At 45.6% G+C, this 17656-nt stretch overlaps 1 protein-coding gene across 1 annotated transcript in view; it reads left to right on the forward strand.

Moving 5' to 3' along the window:
• The first annotated feature begins 7455 nt into the window (after positions 1 to 7455).
• Positions 7456 to 17656, forward strand: part of creb5b (cAMP responsive element binding protein 5b) — a 39879-nt gene continuing 29678 nt past the window's right edge. The window contains exons 1-4 of the mRNA XM_067238469.1: positions 7456 to 7527; positions 8152 to 8245; positions 9918 to 10039; positions 12804 to 12955. Coding sequence (XP_067094570.1) covers positions 7474 to 7527; positions 8152 to 8245; positions 9918 to 10039; positions 12804 to 12955 — 422 coding nt within the window. The 5' untranslated portion in view covers positions 7456 to 7473. The remainder of the gene's footprint in view (positions 7528 to 8151; positions 8246 to 9917; positions 10040 to 12803; positions 12956 to 17656) is intronic.

The raw sequence follows: 17656 nt of genomic DNA on the forward strand, positions 1-17656 counted from the left end.
CATGACATCACACTGAACCCCTGTTTGAGAGAGTCCAGGGCTTTCATTTGAAAAGCTGCCGCTGGCTATCCGTACCTATTTATTGATGGCTGTTTCTTGATGAGTAAAGCTGCTACTAATCACTACTCTTCAATTCATAATAGCCCATAAAACCAGATGAGGTAATAGATGTATGTGTGATTTTCAGAACCTCAGATTTAGTGGCCCTCTCGGGCAACCCGTGCACAGTGTAGAGAATTACATTTCAAAGACTTCCATGTCATTTACTGAATCATAGTCCCTTAGTTGACATCGCCCAACTAATCTATCTACCGTACTCAAGCAAACCAACATGCCTGGCCTGGACAGAGTCTTCTGATAAAAAGAACCTCACTTCCAACCTGCCATTCCCAACCCCTCTACACCCCCCCCCCCCCCCAATCTCTCTTGGGATTGAAGTATTTATTTTAATTCCAAATCCTTACTTTGTTTATTTATCAATTGTAATATGGCATGTTAGCAAAGCAGAGGAGCCATTCAGAGTTTATATACCAAGTTTAAATATTGACTGTGCAGTGCAGGGAGTAATTTCAATGTGTCCTCGCGTGAAATTGGATCTCTTGAAACTGCAAGCAAAAACAAACCATTGCAACGTGCTAATGACATCATGATGTGAGTACCTGGATACCATTACCCGTTCATTACCCATAAGGCTTCCCCAAAGACTCTCAATGTTGACATCATATTGTAGTTCTTAAACAGTACCCCAGCGCCCCCCACCCATCTCACTCACACATACAAGCACATCTGATCTATGGTGATATGTTGAATATCTTGATATCTCGACATACTTAATTAATCCCATCCTAGGAATTCCTTTATAGCACAGAACACTCCGTAAGAACAGATAAGCCAAACTAACAATGGATGACGATTCCAATTGGCCTGCCTTTAGGTCCTCATTGACATCAGGAGTCACGATAAAGGACGTGGGGTAGGTATGTGGTATTGCATAAAGCGTGATGTCTCAACATTTCCACCCCTGCAGGCACAGCCATCCCTGCTGAAGGTACGGCAAGTGCTAAACACAGAGACAGTAACATTCCATACAAGATCTAACAGAGAGAAACCTGGCCTCATTGGCCATGCATAATAAACATCTCTCCAAGGTGATCCTTTTGTACAAAAGCACTGCGGAAAAGAAGAGCACAAGAATAAAACATCTGCAACAGTAAAGATGGATCTCTTTAAGTGGGGGCCACTGACCCCCAAACTATACCGTCTCTTTTACCATTAATAGTCCAGTTCTCCAGGAACATAATATTTGGATTGGTTGAGAAATATATTGGCAATAAAGGGACAAAAGGATGTCATAAACGTTGATTAAAGCCCAGGTTAAAAGATAGAGGCGGAGAGCCTCTGAGTTATGGCAGCTTTCCAGGCTGTGTTACCGTTCCAGTGACAGAGCTCTTAGTGCGACTGGCTGGGCAGGCGGTAAACATCTCTCACAGTGTGAGGAGACAGTCATTAATCCCTGAGCCGGAGCGAGGCTTCACGTCTGGTGCCTGTGGACCCAGAAATCCCACCCAGACGCCACTAACGGGTCAGACTGAGTCCTAGCAGACCGCCAGGATTGCTCCTCTCAGTACAACTCCAGGAGCCACTGATGTGCAATAAAACAGACATCAATAATATTGGGTATGGAGGAAGGACTTGTTTCGTTTGCATCATGTTCCTTTACAATTCTTGTCTATTGGGTTGACAAAGAGGGTTGTGTTCTGGTGACTCTGTTGCTGACAGTCAACATGTCAGTGTACTTCATGAACTGTCAAGCTGTCAGACGCTGGTAAGGATACCTTTTGAGACAGGTTTTCTTTGTCCTCTATGTATGTACGGTGGTTTTTAAATAGTTTGCCACCAGTTTACAAAGCACACATCCTGTAAGCTTTAACCCAAGTTGTAACAAACTGGATTCAGAATTAATTAGAATTTTTTCCGGCAGACATTGTCACTTTATCATCACTGCATGACACCAGACTGGAGATGACGCATTGCTCTGTAAATATAACAATATCATTAGAGAATGCTGTAGCCCACCTCAAAGTCAGAAGCAGGGGACAATGAGTGACATATGGTAATCGTCCAAGTGACAAGCACATCATAACTGCATATCCCTATCTACTGATGTACAGTACTTTGTCAATCATTTTAATGCGTGCATAAAAGTCTCTTAGACGTAAACATCTTGAGGTGCTGGAGGAAGGATGTGTTGCAGTGCAGAGAGTTGTTTGGTTGATGGACTGCCGTGATGTTCTGTCTGTCCTTTGATTTCACTTGCATCAAATTACCTCTACCTGGCAATTACGGCAGGACAAATATCTCACTTCTTCGTCCCTGTAACAGCATCTCTTAAATCCAACACTTAGACGTCCATATAATGCCACCAATTATTTATTTACTCAAGGCTGCTTGATTATTCATTATTAAGAAGGCATGCACAAGGGCAGCTCTGGGATCTTTCTAGAGCAGGGCTGTCCAATCCTGTTTCCCAAAGTATACCGTCTTGGTGGTTTTTGCTCCAACTTTAACCTAGAGCACTGGATTCTCACATACAGTAAATTGGTTCATAGATGGAACTCGGAGGATCCAGGAACATGGTTGGGCATACCTGTTTTGAAGATCCATGCTTTTATGACCTCGAGTTTTTATTAGGGTTAGGGATAGAGCTATTTATGATATTAATACATTTATTATTAGGGTTATTTACAATATTTTTTATTTTACATTCTTCAGAAAACTCGATAAGTGACAAAGTAAATCAATAAATATGACATATATTTAACAAAGTTAGCGACGGACATTATTATAGCTTTAAAAAGTACTTTGTAGATATACGAGCTCTTAAAAACAGAATATCCATATTGTCAGTATTTCCAAACATATCACTGCTTAGTACTTACATTTAAATTAGACTGTTACCTGCTCTTACCTTGGTGAAAATCTTGCATTTTGCTAAATGCATCTTACAGACACAAGTTCGATAGTGGAAGATTTGCGCCGCACCGCACCGCACCCACCATAAGTCCAGCACTCCGTAGGCCCTACTGTTGCTAACTCCTCCTCGCTTGCCCCGCCTCCAGCCGGACCGCAATGATTTAGAAGTTCAGGAATCCCACGTGACGTCACCTTATGGGTGAGGTAATGCTTCTCTAAATAGAATGTATTGTAATCTTTTCTCAGTCCAACGTGGTTCCTTCAGAGAGACTGCTGCACATTTTATACACTTGTTTGGTAAGTTAAAGTTATTCCACTATCATAGTTTATCTTGAAATTGCGAGTATGTACTGTCAGACTAGGAAACCGTTAGTTGTTAGCTGGTGTTGATGTGACAACTACAGTGGCAAGTTATATTGCATTTAAATAGATTTATTCAGCCTACATATTTTAAGCTTTGTGCATATTTCGGTTTGAAGATACTTTTTATTATTTCCCTTCGATTTGCTTCTTATGCATTGGTTTCCATCTCACCATCATGAAAAACAGCCTAGTATTTGGACGCGCGCGTAGTCCACGCTGTTGACTGTTGTTGAAGTTCACAGCGGAGAGGCAAGTGTAGCTCGGTGCTCGTGGTCTGTCAAGCAGGCTGCTCCCGCTAAGTAACAGTAACACACTGGGTTGTGGAATTGAATCGTATACGAATGACAGTTCACCGTTCTATGTACAAATAAGAAAGCAAATCATTTAACAGTCGTAGTTAAAGTGTTAGTTGGAGACTTCACAATTAAAATGTTCTAGACTGCTATAATTATATATTTTTTACTGTGAACAAAAAACTTAAGATATTTTTGCACAATTCTCCTCCTGTCCCATCTGTGACTGTAGACGCCGTCTAGACTTCTGCGTCTTTTCGGTGAGCTGCGGGATTCTTTTACAGTCATCTCAAGAACGATATAATGGGTCACGGTACTGTATCATTATTATTATTTTTAAAGAAATACAATTAGTTGCTTCATACTGCTTAAGTATTCATTTTTCGTTTTAAATAGAGAAAAAACATTACGTCATTCTGCAGGCCAGTCGGTATTTGATTAACCGACGAGATATTGAAGGTTTCAGTGGTTTGTGCTGACGAGGCACACTTGTGCCCGCGGACTGAAAAAGATGCTTTAATATTATTGTCTTTGTGTTCACGTTACGGTAACCACTTGTTTTCAACCAAGAAACTGTTCGCTTAATACCGCAGAGTGAATGATAATTTGACAAAGCCTCCATGAGGTTTAGGATGATAACTATAAAATGTATAATAGCCTAATTGGAGTCATTGGTTGCCATGACTGTTTTAGGAGATTGAATGAAGAATGAATCCATAGGCTACTGAAAATTAAAGACACAATACTACAAGCAAACTTTTCAAAAGCTGTAGTAGAACTAATGATTATTTTACCACTTACAGTTAAACACAATTTTCCTTAGTTTTCTTATGTTTCTATGTTTCATCATGAGATGTAACTTTAAATCCTTCCTAAAATATTGCTCGTCTGTAAGATGGCTTATAGTGATAATTTTATGTCAGCTAAATTGTTTGTCTCTGCTCTTTCTTATAGTATTAATGTGGTTATGCAGGAATACATTTATTTTGTAGTCATAACTATAAAAGCAAAAGTTCTTAAACAAATTAATTTAATCAGACTAATTGAATTTTTTATGTGCTTATTAAATTACACAAATGACCTTGACCATCCCAATGAAAAAGATTTATTGAACTGTATTGTTGGAGTTGTTATAACTATCACAACTTGAATGCTCTTCTCAATATTAAACAACTCATACCTTAAATAGTAGTGGTACAAAAACCTGACTAAAACCTCTTTTCACAGTTATCGATCTGATTTGACTCAAAGCTAATTGCTTGTGGTGATACGGTACATTATCTGTACAGTGCACTCAAATTTGCATGGGCCATATCGACCTCGCAACCTGGTAAGCTCGGCTGTAGGTATAAAGAGAACTGTCAGTCTTACTGAAGCTGGAGCGGTTGTATATCTCTGTGGCCGATGTGAGTTGACACACTAAGGCTGACGTGACGACTGACACTGATTGAGGGTTGCCTGACTTGCCTCTGCCGGGCCTCTTTGTCCTGTGTGTGTAGGCCTGCTTGAGCTGGGGTTCACGGCTCACAATGCATTGTGGGAAAGCTCAGTATTTCTTGCCTCGGGGCTCGCTGTGATCCTACCTTGAACCTGCGCTGTCGAAGGGACTCGAGTTGCAACGCAAGTTTGTGCTTGCCGTAACCCTGGACGCCCCCGTCCCCAATCCCCGGTTTCCTCACCATGCTGTTTGAATTTTAATATGCGGTCTACCTGGAGAGTTCCTTTCCTGGTTCCTCTTGAAACCGATCTCCGGACCCTAATCCTTCCCCTCTCTCACATCGGGACCTAGTTAATGTAAAGTGTAACCAAATTTCCTCTGCTAAACTAAAACATCTATGCCAAATGAGAGCCAAGTGGCCCATTGAAGGAAAGGGCGTTGAGCACTGTCGGGTTAGGGGGCTTGAGCGTTTGGAACATTCACCCTGGCTTATATGGAGCTCATGTTTTAGTGTTTTATATGTCTTATGGTTTGAATTTCCTTCTGGACGTGCTGATTTTATGTCTGTCTTGGTGAAAGGAAACAATGTAAAAATAAGCAATATATTCTGTTCCTGTAATTATGAGGATATATCTATGTGATTACAACAGGGGAGTGCCCCAAGAAGTTGATTGTTTTGATTGTTTTTAAAAGGTTTGGGAACCAAGCCTTTTTTTAACTAGGTGCGATTGCTTGGATCTGGGATCGTATCAGAAGGAGTGAGTAGCAGTGAAAATATGACCTCAATTTAGACAGAATTATACAGTGACGGCTCCTGAAGAGTTGTCAGTCACTGTGAAAAACAAAGTGACCATTTTGTTGACGCTGAAAAATCTCGCTGTGGATGCCACACATCCTTGTGTTTGGGATCAATAGCGGCAAAATTCAGTATTATCGTTACTTCCTGTCTGTTTTCCCTGCTCAGAGATGGAGTGGTCTTAACATTGTTCCTCTCGGAGGCTTTGTTGTGGTGAAACAGACCAGGTGAAGGATGAGGGCCCTGGGGAGCCTAGGGATAGGGAGGGGGTTGGAGGTGGCAGCCCTCATCGCTCTCTGACAGAGGGACCCTGTCCAGGCCCTTTCCAGCAGACTTCACAGCAGAAGTATAGCCTGGAAGGAAAACAGGTCTAGTTAACTTAACTTATTTGAATGTTTCGACTGTGCCAGAGGAAATAGTCTGTACTTGTCAGAAAATCACGCATGCAAATCATGTATGAAAGTATTCATGCTTAAGACGTCATGTGTGGCCTGGTCTTAAATATTTTACTTATTCAAATATTGGATAGGAAAGTGACACTTTTGTGTATGTAGCCTGTTGCTTATACAGTTTATAGTCTCCTTTCCCTCAAAATTACACACTCGGTCATACACACTATAACGGAGTATCAATTCTTTTGGGAGCCGCAAAATCGCTCAAATAGAGTTAGTCTTTCTCACTGATGTGGCCTGGTCGAGGCTGGAGGCCGCTGAGCCTGACCCAGAGGCCAAGGTGGAGGGACCGGTCAGAGGCATGGAGAGCACCTTGCCGTCTGTATCACCCACCAACACCCCGGGGCTTCGTCGTCTCTGGAAATCTCCCCCCCCCCCCCCCCCCCCCCCCCCCCGCCATTGGATCTGATCCCCGGGAACTTGCGAACCTGCTCATTGATCTTTTATAAACTCTTTATGAAGGGTGACACCACCCTGGAAAATGTACTGATTTGCACCGTACATGTCAACAACAGTTGGGCAGAGAGAGAGAGAGAGAGGGCGGCCCAGAGTGGAAAGCATAACAGTTAGCATTCTGTCTAACGTGCTGTAAGAACAACACTGTCCTATATTTTAAAGAGAGGATTTGCGTTCTTGCAGATGCCTATTGAGTGTAACCATTGAACAAGTAAAGCTCTGTGGTAGTGACCACTGGCTGCTTTGACCTCTGTGCTGAGAGACCAGGGCTCTCTCTGTTGTGTGCCACTCCAACATGGATAGCTGACACTGCTGCGCTGTGGTCAGTGATACGGCTTCTCGCTGAGACGCTGTGGCAGTCTGACACCCGAGGGTCAGTAATCACCAGTGTCATGGAGACCCGGCCAGGCCCTGCCTCCCAGCCCTAACAGCTCTGCCCTTGATGTCACTTCCTCCATCTGTAAACACCTGAGTGCAGACCACTGCAGGCAGGGAACACTATATGTTTATGACTGAAAGCAAACCGTTAAGCTATTTTCAGGCACGACGTAACCGCTTCATCTCGGTTGACACAATGAGAGGGATGAAGTCGTTTTCTGCATCTGCTGGGGGGGGGGGGGGGGGGGGGGTGACAAATATTAATTTCCCTCCTTTTTCTCCTATTTTTTTTGTTTGTAGTTTTATGAGGAGTCGGCAAGAGTGATGAACTCAGAGCAGGAAAGGCCGTACGTGTGCAGCGCTCCTGGCTGTTCTCAGGTGAGTGGGTGTCGACACAAGGCCTGGTGTGTGTGTGTGTGGTGTGTGTGTGGATGTGTGTGTGCGCGTGTGCTTGTGTCTTCGTGCATGAGCGTGTGCGTGTATTTGCATGTAACATGAAGACGAGGACATTGAGCAGGCCTAGGGAGTAAGTTGCTCCCTCACACATTAAGACGAAACTGAATCTCACAGACAGGAGTGAAACACTTCCTTTAAATAAAGGTGCTTTTTTGCTGCAGGTGTAAATATGTTACTCTAAAATAGTTATGGAATCAAAAGGAACCCTGTCACTCTTTTGTTCGAAAACACTGCGTGTGAAAAATTGTAACATTTGCATTGTATTCATTTGGTTTAAGGCTTTAAAGCCACGGTGGAGATTAATATTGGTTTACTACATAAACCATTGATACTGGTTTATGTATATTCAATATTGGCAGAATGCTCTAATGTGAAATGTTTTTATAATATATGAAATCTCCTACAGTAAGAAAGTTGCAGAACATAAAGGGAAAGCAAATCCATGTGTTGAAGCAGGCTTTTAACAGTGTGTGTGTGTATGTGTGTGTGTATGTATGTTGGAGAGCTGATCTGTCATGTTCCATCCCATTCACCCCTCCACACCAGCGGTTCCCCACCGAAGACCATCTGATGATCCACCGACACAAGCATGAGATGACCTTGAAGTTCCCCTCCATAAAGAACGACAACATGCTATCAGGTGAGAAACGGCTCCATCGATTAGGCAAGCATTACTCTGCACCGTCCTGACACCGTGTTCGGGGGCCGGCTTGTAGCTTCTCTCTGAGGGCTCTGGGGCGGTCTCCCGCCTCTGCGTGCATGGATGAAGTCCCACGTAAACTCATCCCACAGTGCTGTCTGTCATCCACTGGGTTTATGGTGTATCTGTACGGAGCTATTTACAGTCATGTAAATCAAGACTTGTCATGTTCACCCACCCCTGTTTCATTACTGTTGATGCCTTCTCCTCATCTCTGCTGTCTGTGTATCTAGTGTCCATGCGTATGGAAGGGTATAGTTGAGCTTGGGTCTGCAGCCTGTCTTTAGCCGGCGTTAAATCTGCTAAGCTCAACGGAGACAAGGAGACAATGATGTATAACCGTCCAAATGAATGGGGCTTCTTTTTCAAGTGAAGATAAATGTTTTGTCAAAGACAGCATTTTTCCACCTCACCTCTTTGTGTTTTGCCGACTTCCTCTCGTCCTTCGACCCCGCATTAGTCTTTCCCTGACAGAGGAGAGGAAAAGAGGGGGAGGGAGGGAGGGAGGAAGAGAGGGAGGAAGAGAGGGAGGAAGAGAGAGGGTGGGTGGTTTCATGCCCAGGGAGGGAGCAGGGAGTGGCTCAGGTGACATATTGATCTACCGTTCAAAGAAACATCTGATTTATAGATTGTGTACAGCACCTGTAAGCGTCACCTCAAGGGCACACCATAATTCCCAGCTCCTCGTGCCTAGACATGACCCTGCAGGAGCAGCTGCAGCAGTGTGTGGAGCTGCAACGTCGAAGCTGCTGTTGCTGAGATTGTGTCTTGTTTATTATTTACACTCAGCGGACAGCCAGATCGGGTTTCTAGGCCGCGTGTCCTTGTTCCTTCCTCTCTGAGGTACAGCTCGATCGTTTCTCTTACTGGGACCTTGGCCCCTCAGGCTGGGAGAGTCAATGTCCATAAGTCACATTTCTGCCGGACTCCCCTTTGGGGGTTAACATAACTTCAACATGTCAACCAGACAGATTTGATAACCGCCTGCCCTTTACCTTAAAAATCTATGACACTAAAGCAACTTAGCTCGTTTGGGTTCGCGGTTGGCCTGCTCCTAACATCCCCCTCGAGTTAGCGCGTCTGTGGTGAAAACAGACACCGCGCTCTGCTGATTTTATTAATGGAAGACTTCAACTTCAACCCCGTGGGGAAAGCTGAACTGCCTTTGGTCAAAACTGTATTTTGGGTCCTACAGGTCACAAAGAAAGTTTTGAAGTCAATCCCCAGTCTAGCCAGAATGGATAAACAGACGTCAAAGTATGCTTTTAGCCTTTGAAATGAACTTGATCCTCAATTCACCTCGGCCTATCGGAAACCAGATCCAGTTGGTGCCCCTCTGAAGGTGGGCTGGGGGACCTGACTTGACAAACGAGCCCCCCTTTGCTGGTGGGATCTGGACTTTGTTAACTGGAATGGCTGGTGAAAGCCATGCCAATGTCTGCTATTTTTTTTGCTCCGTATCACAGCAGTCTAAAAGCACAGGGAATTTTGTTGAAAAACACGGTATCATCTTCAACATTAAACTCACGTTCAAACGATTTGTAGGCTCCAGTCCCAACTGCGTTGAATTCTAAGCCGTTGTTGGGTTCCAACCTGTCTCTCTCTGTTCCAGACCAGACGCCCACCCCAACACGCTTCCTGAAGAACTGTGAGGAGGTGGGGCTGTTCAGCGAGCTGGACTGCTCCATCGAGCAGGAGTTCCGCAAGGCCCAGGAGGAGGAGGACAACAAACAGGTAGAGTACAGTTCTATACACTGGGTCAGATCACAGTAGAGTGCTGTACACTGGGTCAGATCACAGTAGAGTGCTGTACACTGGGTCAGATCACAGTAGAGTGCTGTACAGTGAGCAGAGTTGTGTAGAATAGAGTAGAGCAGTGTTCTGTAGAAGTGCTGTGTTCAGTAGAATGTGGACAGTAGAGTAGAGTACAGTACAGTACAGTAGATAGGCAGGCATGGGAAACCAGGTGAACCTATAGCTGTTTTGCCATTTTTGCTGCAGGCAGGTCAGACGGGTGCACTACGGGTAGTTCCTCTTAGTCATCACTCATTCCTCCAGCCTCAACACACACACACTTAATTTGCCTAAATCAAACCACTCCGCTACGCAGTAATACATGTTGCAACAGTATGGGTCCAGGCAGCTCAGAAGCAGGCAGCCAGCCAGGCAGCCAGGCAGCCAGCCAGGCAGGCAGGTAGGCAGGCAGGTAGACAGGCAGACATGCTGGTAGGAAGGAGGCAGGCAGGCAGGCACAGCCGTGGCCAAAAGTATTGGGAGCGACATACATTTTGTGTTTGCAAAGCTTGCTGGGCCTTGGCATAAAATGACTGCTAAAATAATTTCTGTAAGTCATATCATTAGCACAGGGGAAAGTGTGAACTAGTTCTAGCCAGGTGAAATCACTCTATCATTCTTATTGTATTTTAAGAGCAGATCGACTGCTGTTAAAGAGGGGACTATTTGCATATATTAAAAATGTTCGCCCCAAAAAAGCTTACAAAAATATGAAATGTTCCTTATTGTATTCCAGTATTCTATAGAAACTTGAAAATATTTTTCTCAAATACTGAACCAGCAAAAAAGAAATATTGTGCAAAACACAATATTTCTCATTGCCAAAACTTATGGCCATGACTGTAGGCAGGTAGGCAGGTAGACAGGCAGACAGGCAGACAGGCAGGCAGGTAGACTTGCAGTCAGGCAGGTAGACAGGCAGGCAGGTAGGCAGACAGGCAGGCAGGTAGACTGGCAGGCAGGCAGGTAGGCAGACAGGCAGGCAGGCAGGTAGACTGGCAGGCAGGCAGGTAGGCAGACAGGCAGGCAGGTAGACTGGCAGGCAGGCAGGTAGGCAGACAGGCAGGCAGGTAGACTGGCAGGCAGGCAGGTAGACAGAAAGACATTCAGGTGGGTTGCCCTGGTTGCTCACCGGGTAGAGCACTTAAAGAGCACATAGAGCACATAGGTTGACCGCAGAGGCCTTACTGCAGACACCTGGGTTTAAATGGCCTGCATTTCCTGTCTCACTGTAACAATCACTGTCACAATAACTCAGAAAAGCCTTCAAAAATCCATGCATTCAGGGAGCTAGATTTGCAGATAGACAAGCAGGCAGCCAGGCAGTGAGAAGTCTGGGAGTTCCAACAGGTGAGCAGAGAGCAGGGGATCATGTTCTCCACCTGTACTTCAAACAGAGAGACAGTCACCTGTCAGGGCGCAGATAGAGAGGATCAGGTTTCCTCCAGCGCCCACAGATAAGCTTGCCATAGCCACTCCCTGCAGGTCAGACTGGGCCAGGCCAGACACCCCACCCCCCTGTGGCCTGGCAGTTGCTCATTGTGACCTCAGAGTGGGGTGCTGTGATTGACAGGTGATCACTGACTGCATACCTGTAGGCTGCGGCTCTAGCATAGCCTAGCCGCGGCACAGACTGCTTATCTCATGTCTGGAATGAGTTGCTCTGCAGGCAACATCTAGCCCAGCTGACGTCTGGGGAGGTTTTTGCGCGAGCAGGCTGTCTGAGCTGGGGTCAGCCGCGTCTCGTCTCCCCCAGCGCGGGTGGTTTATGGTTGGGGAGCAGCGCTAAGTCAGCAGGAGGCGAGTTGCAGCAGGAATGGGACAGCCCAGCGCAGGCGAGAGAGATCAGAAGAGAACAACCGGGGTGTGGAAGTTCAAATAGCAGTTTAAGTTTTTTTACTTGCCGTAAAACACCTACAGTACCAAGACTGCACAGCATATTGGAAGTGGCGTTGGGTGTCTATACATAGTGCCTAAAAGACCTGTGTTAAGTTGCAGAGGAAAAGGTGAGCAAAGAATAAACAGTACAGTTAGAGTTACGGCGCATATGAATGTGTGTATTTTACTGTTAGTCTGTTTAGAAACGCCTCTTCTGTTCTATAAGTATCTTATTATGCAAAAAAAAATTTACTTGCCTGTGCGTGTGTGTCTGCCCAGCCAAATGAGTGAAGTGGGGGATATATATTTGTATAACAAGTTATTTTAAATTCAAGTCTCCACACTCATGCCTCTAAGACTATATAAACAAGCATAGTTGCTGGACAAATAATGGTATGAAAACCAGACCCTCATTAGCCCTGTATCACACACACACACACACACACACACACGCACGCACACACACAGATGCACGCACACACACACACACACACACACACACACACACACACACACACACACGCACACAGATACACACACGCACACACACACACACAAATACACACACGCACACAAATGCACACTTCCCATGTGAAAAGACGGTGATGAAACCACAGTTTGCGCAGTTCCTCCTAGGTAACTGAACAGTGTGTACTGAACAGGCTACTCAGCAGTCAAACGACTGTTGGAGTGCTCAGCATTTGACAGCGCACAGCTTTATTGAGGGCGTACATTCACTTTAGAAAATTCTATATAATTCCAATGATTGACAGTTAGGCATGTGATGGTCATTAAGTCGCCCTGTCTCTCTCTGTCCTCCGTCCAGAACATCTCCCTGCATGGCCAGCCAGGCCAACACCAGCAGTCTCACCCCCGGATGACTAACCACGACAGCAGCATTGTGATCCAGCAGGCCCTGCCCTCGCCCCAGTCCAGCTCCGTCATCACCCAGGCCCCCTCCACGAACAGACAGATCGGGTGAGTGCTGCAACCCCCTCCCCACACCGCCACCGACCACCAAACCTCGCCGACACACACAGTAAAACTGACAGGTCTGTCTCTCAACAAAATGCTGTTCAATCTGTCAAGGACTCTCGCTGGCTGGCTGGCTGGCTTTCAGAATAATTCATAACATTCTCAAATCTCCTCAGAGTATACTCCTAGAAGTTTGCTGTTTGCGTTGGTTTGTGTGTTTGTGCGTGCTTGTGTGTGTGTGTGTGTGTCTGTGTGCATTTGTATGTGTGTGTATGCACTTTTGTGTGTTTCTGAGTACAGTATATGTGTGTGAGTGAGTGAGCGCATGCGTGTTTGTGCCACAGCATTTGCAAGACTTAACCGAGCATAGCGGTTGGAGGTGATGTGAGTTACTTTCAACTTGGCCAGTAGATAGAACCCCACCACATCACATACAGCTCTCACAGTACATGACAGAGGGGGAATCTGTTTCCTAGCGCAGTGTGGTGTGTTGAGGACCACAGTTAGGGGGGCCCTAACTGTCCCTCTGCCTCTGGTACTGACTGCCCCTCTGTCGTCTCTGAGCTCATGTCAGTGTTGTGTTACATATGGAGCTGCGTGCGTGCTGTGCGTGTGTGTCGGTGACAGGCGATTCATGTTTTGCTGTTGGCTCAGTATTGTCCTAACAGGCATAGCGTGTCATAAGTGTCCCAGGAGACGACATGAGGTCATGGCTGAACTGAGGCCTCTGCCTCGACTGCTTTTACAGAGGTTTTGCATTTCACGCTCCAAAATAGTCCCTCTAAACACAGGTACTAACGCAGGACCTTTCCACTTCTTGTGCTCGTACTGTACGGATGCTCAACAGCTTTCTGCAACAAGGCCGGTCTGTCGTCATAAAACTGACCGAAAGGGTTTGGTTCATCTCGATGGGGTGTGAATCTGAAATGGATTCCAGTGACAGAAAAGATACCCTGTTGTCACTACACTGTAAAACGGACGGACTGTTTTTTTTTTTGCGATTTCTGTCAGTTCGTGTGCGTTGGTTGGTTGCTGTTTCTCCGCCCCTCGCTAGAGGTCCTCCGGGTGTGGGTGTGTCTCGCTATGATGTCACAAGCTCTCAGACCCCTGTGGGGATATCAGCTTTTTGGGGGTAACGCCTTTGGTTGCACAAACACTTCAGGGTTTGTTCAAATAACCCCCATGTACTGTATGTCTCTTTGGATAAAGACCAACGAATACGTTATTCTGAGTGTCTCTCATTCCGAGTGCACTGTCACCTCCAGATGACAGAGTGCAGCGTTTAGATTTCAGCCCAAGCAATGTGTCAGTCGGTCTGGCCCACCTTGACCCAGGTGTGCGTTGGTGTGTGAAGCGGGAATAGTGTTAGCGTAGCAGAGCTTTGAGGCAGCCTGGTGTGGAGACGCTGGTGCTGAATGAGTTTACAGCAGGAGGAGCTGGTGAATATTAGATGGGAGGCCCAGCCATGGCTAAGCCTGACTGACAGGGCGACAGGCTCTTTGTCCTCGACGCAGATGGAATTTCATCCCCCTGGAGAAGTAGCAATCACTGCCGGTAAGAGAGACATCGCAGGGCCTGCCTCACCTGGGCTTACCTGTCGCCTCAGACTCCGCACCTCGCTGGGTCTCTCCACCGCCTCACCACGTAGTCAACCGCCATGCACTAGGGCTCCGATCAGCCCCCCCAGTTGTGGTTTTTATCTTAAACGTTTTATAATCAGCTGTATTATAACATGTGGTCACAGCTAAACATAACTGCAGTATGACATAAGGCCCTACTAATTGGGTTCATATAGCCCTGCCAGAATCTGATTCTGGCGCTGGTACTGCTGTCGGCACATGCCAGGTTATTGTGGTAGTCTGGGCCTGGGGCCTAACTTGGTGTTTGTTTGTATGGTTTGCCACTCTGTTATCTAAAATGGTAACAGAGTTCAGCTGTTTCAGTGATATTTACACCAAGCCAAGCTGTGGTCAACTGACAAGAGACCAATTACTTTCTAATGAACTATGTATTTATACATATTTGGATATATTTATAAATATACTCCCTTTGGTAAAAGGGATGAAAGCGAGGGCGACAGAAGACGTTGAGCTCTGCAGTGCAGGGTTGACCTGCTTTAGACCATGGGACGACCACAGAGCGGGTCAGATCGGACCGTGCAGGGCGACGTGTCTTGTTTACCGGCAGGCGATGGAATGAGGCGTGAGTATCGGAACGCTCTCTGGACGGGCTGGTTCACACGAGTGGGGAGCCGCATGGAAATATTCGCATCAGCAGGAGCAAGCAGGGCAGAGGAAACCCCTCTGTTGAGAAACAGCGCTTCCACAGGAAGCCATTAGGACCCAACAAGTGGCTTCGTGCGCGGGCTCTCTCCACAGGAACTTCCTGCCCCCAAAGCCCCACCGCAACACAGACAGGGACAAAGGTCAACGTTTCATCGCAAAAAAACATGGTACTGAAGGTCAACGTGACGCCGATCACGCTCAGTTGCACTGAGTGAGTGAATGAGTGGCAACTTGTAGGATCAGCAACAGTACAAGAGGTCACATTTCCCCAGAGGGATGAATCTATCTGTCTCTCTGTCTCTCTGTCTGGCTCTATTTCTCTCTGTCTGTCTGTCTTTATCTACCTACGTACCTACCTATCTACCTAACTCTCTATCTTGGCAGACTTGTAGGAGCTGTATTGTCGATCTCTGGAACCTTTTAAATTCCTTTTACTATTGTTCGGCAGAGCAGTTTACGAACGTATATTCTGTTGCTCAGAGGCAGTTCTCTCCACATTGCTTCACCTTAAAGGAGCCATGTTTATGAGCTTTGTTGTTTATTGCGAACTGTAGAGCTTTGAGAAGTTCGGACATGCTTTTCTTAGCCGCGCCCCTCCGTCAGAGCTGAGATCTCCCTGAACGAAAGGAGGAGTTTAAATTCAGGCAACCATCTGTTTCCCGGGTTTTTGGCTTTGCCAAACACGAGGCAGAGAGCGTCCACTGAATTAGGATAACAAGTCATTTTCATTGCTCCACAATGTTTACTAAAGAGCTTTGAGGCTTGGAATCAATTAAGATTGGCTTTCCCCAAGTCCATTTACTTTAGGGTTGAGCTGGGGCTCACAGCTGTGAAACCTGAGGACTCTCTCTCTGTCTTGCTCTCTCTCAAACACATTCTATCACTCTTTCTCTCTATATATCACCAAGTGTCTCCACTCACTCTTACCTCTCTGTCTCTCTCTTGAATTCTCTCTTTTTCCTTCTTTCACAAAGACTCTCTATCTCTCTCGCTCACTATTTTTCTCTTTCTCTGTCTGCTCCCTGAGTCCCCGAGCAGTGCCCTCAGGGAGCAGCATTGACACGAACCAGTGTTAAAACCAGGCCTTAGAAAATGCCAGCAGATCTTACTGTAATGTCATGGCTATCATTATCATACAAAGGAAAAAGGGGTGTCCAACGGATTTGAATGCTCTCTGCCTTTGAATCATAAACATCTGGTTCTGAGCAGTGTCAGGGCTAAATGTGTTAGACATAGCTAGTCAACCGAGTGAGATACAACATTGTGTGGAGACCTCCACCTTTTGACTCATAAAAGAGGGGGGCGAGGGGCAGGGGTAGGTAGAGGGGGCGAGGGCTGGTTGGAGGGAGGGAAAGGGGGAAGGGGGGGGGTACACTGGTGATGGGCGGTCGCAGCCTCAGCATCAACTGTAGCATCCAGACTGGCGGCTCGGTGCAGGGAGGAAACACAGCTATCATCGTCCAGAACACAGTGAACCTGAACACCACTGGGCTCCTGGCCAGCTCTGATTTCAGACGTGGTGTTAGGCTCATCAATTGCTTATTTATAATAGATTTGAAATCTGCTGTGGGGATTTTCCATACTCGTGAGGAAGCAAGCTGATACTGTATTGTTCTTGCTCTCCACAACACACCACTAGGGTTATATTTTATGCCTTCCTGTTACTATTATTATTTATTATAAGGCTGCTTTTTGAGCATTGAGCTTGGTAAATTTATTGATGGGTGTTGCGCTATTCAATCATTGTTCTAGAAAGCAAGATCTGAAACTAGAAACAGTGAGCTCAAGTGATTATCTTGAAATGATGGATAATCACAATAAAAGTCTTATCTTACTCAGGTTTCTCGTTGGAATGAAAATTGATTGCGAAACCTTTCCCAGAAATACTGAACATTGCAGTGCACTGGTTGGAAAACACAAGTCATTTAGACTTAACCTGCTGTTCCTCATGCACTTGCAAACTCCTCAACTCCTTACCACTTTGGTACAGACCTTCGGTTGCTGATGTCGCGGGGTTTACTCATTTAAGATTAGAAAATACTTTTATAATAAAGTATCTAGTTTTGGGGCACCACCTCAGAATTTGTTTAAAGGAGCTGAGGCAACCTTACCGAACCTTGTGTAATAATAGCCTTTGTAATAATCAGTCTAATCTTAAGTAATGAATTAGTTCTAAGTGTAGATCAGAGCAAATAACATGAGGGATCAGAATATGTGAGTTACAATTAAACCTAATGATTTATTGGAATAAATGGAAATCTAATGAACAGTAATGGAAATATGTTATTGGCTTTAGTAAGAGTTTGATGGGCTAACACATGAAACAAAACATACAATGGGCCAGATGGAAAGAGCGGGAAGGGAGAGGAGAAATAATCAATTAAGGCCTAATAAGGTCTAATAACTGGAATGTCTGGTG

Source organism: Osmerus mordax, chromosome 6 (genome assembly GCF_038355195.1).
Source record: "Osmerus mordax isolate fOsmMor3 chromosome 6, fOsmMor3.pri, whole genome shotgun sequence".
In the NCBI taxonomy this organism is placed as follows: Eukaryota; Metazoa; Chordata; class Actinopteri; order Osmeriformes; family Osmeridae; genus Osmerus; species Osmerus mordax.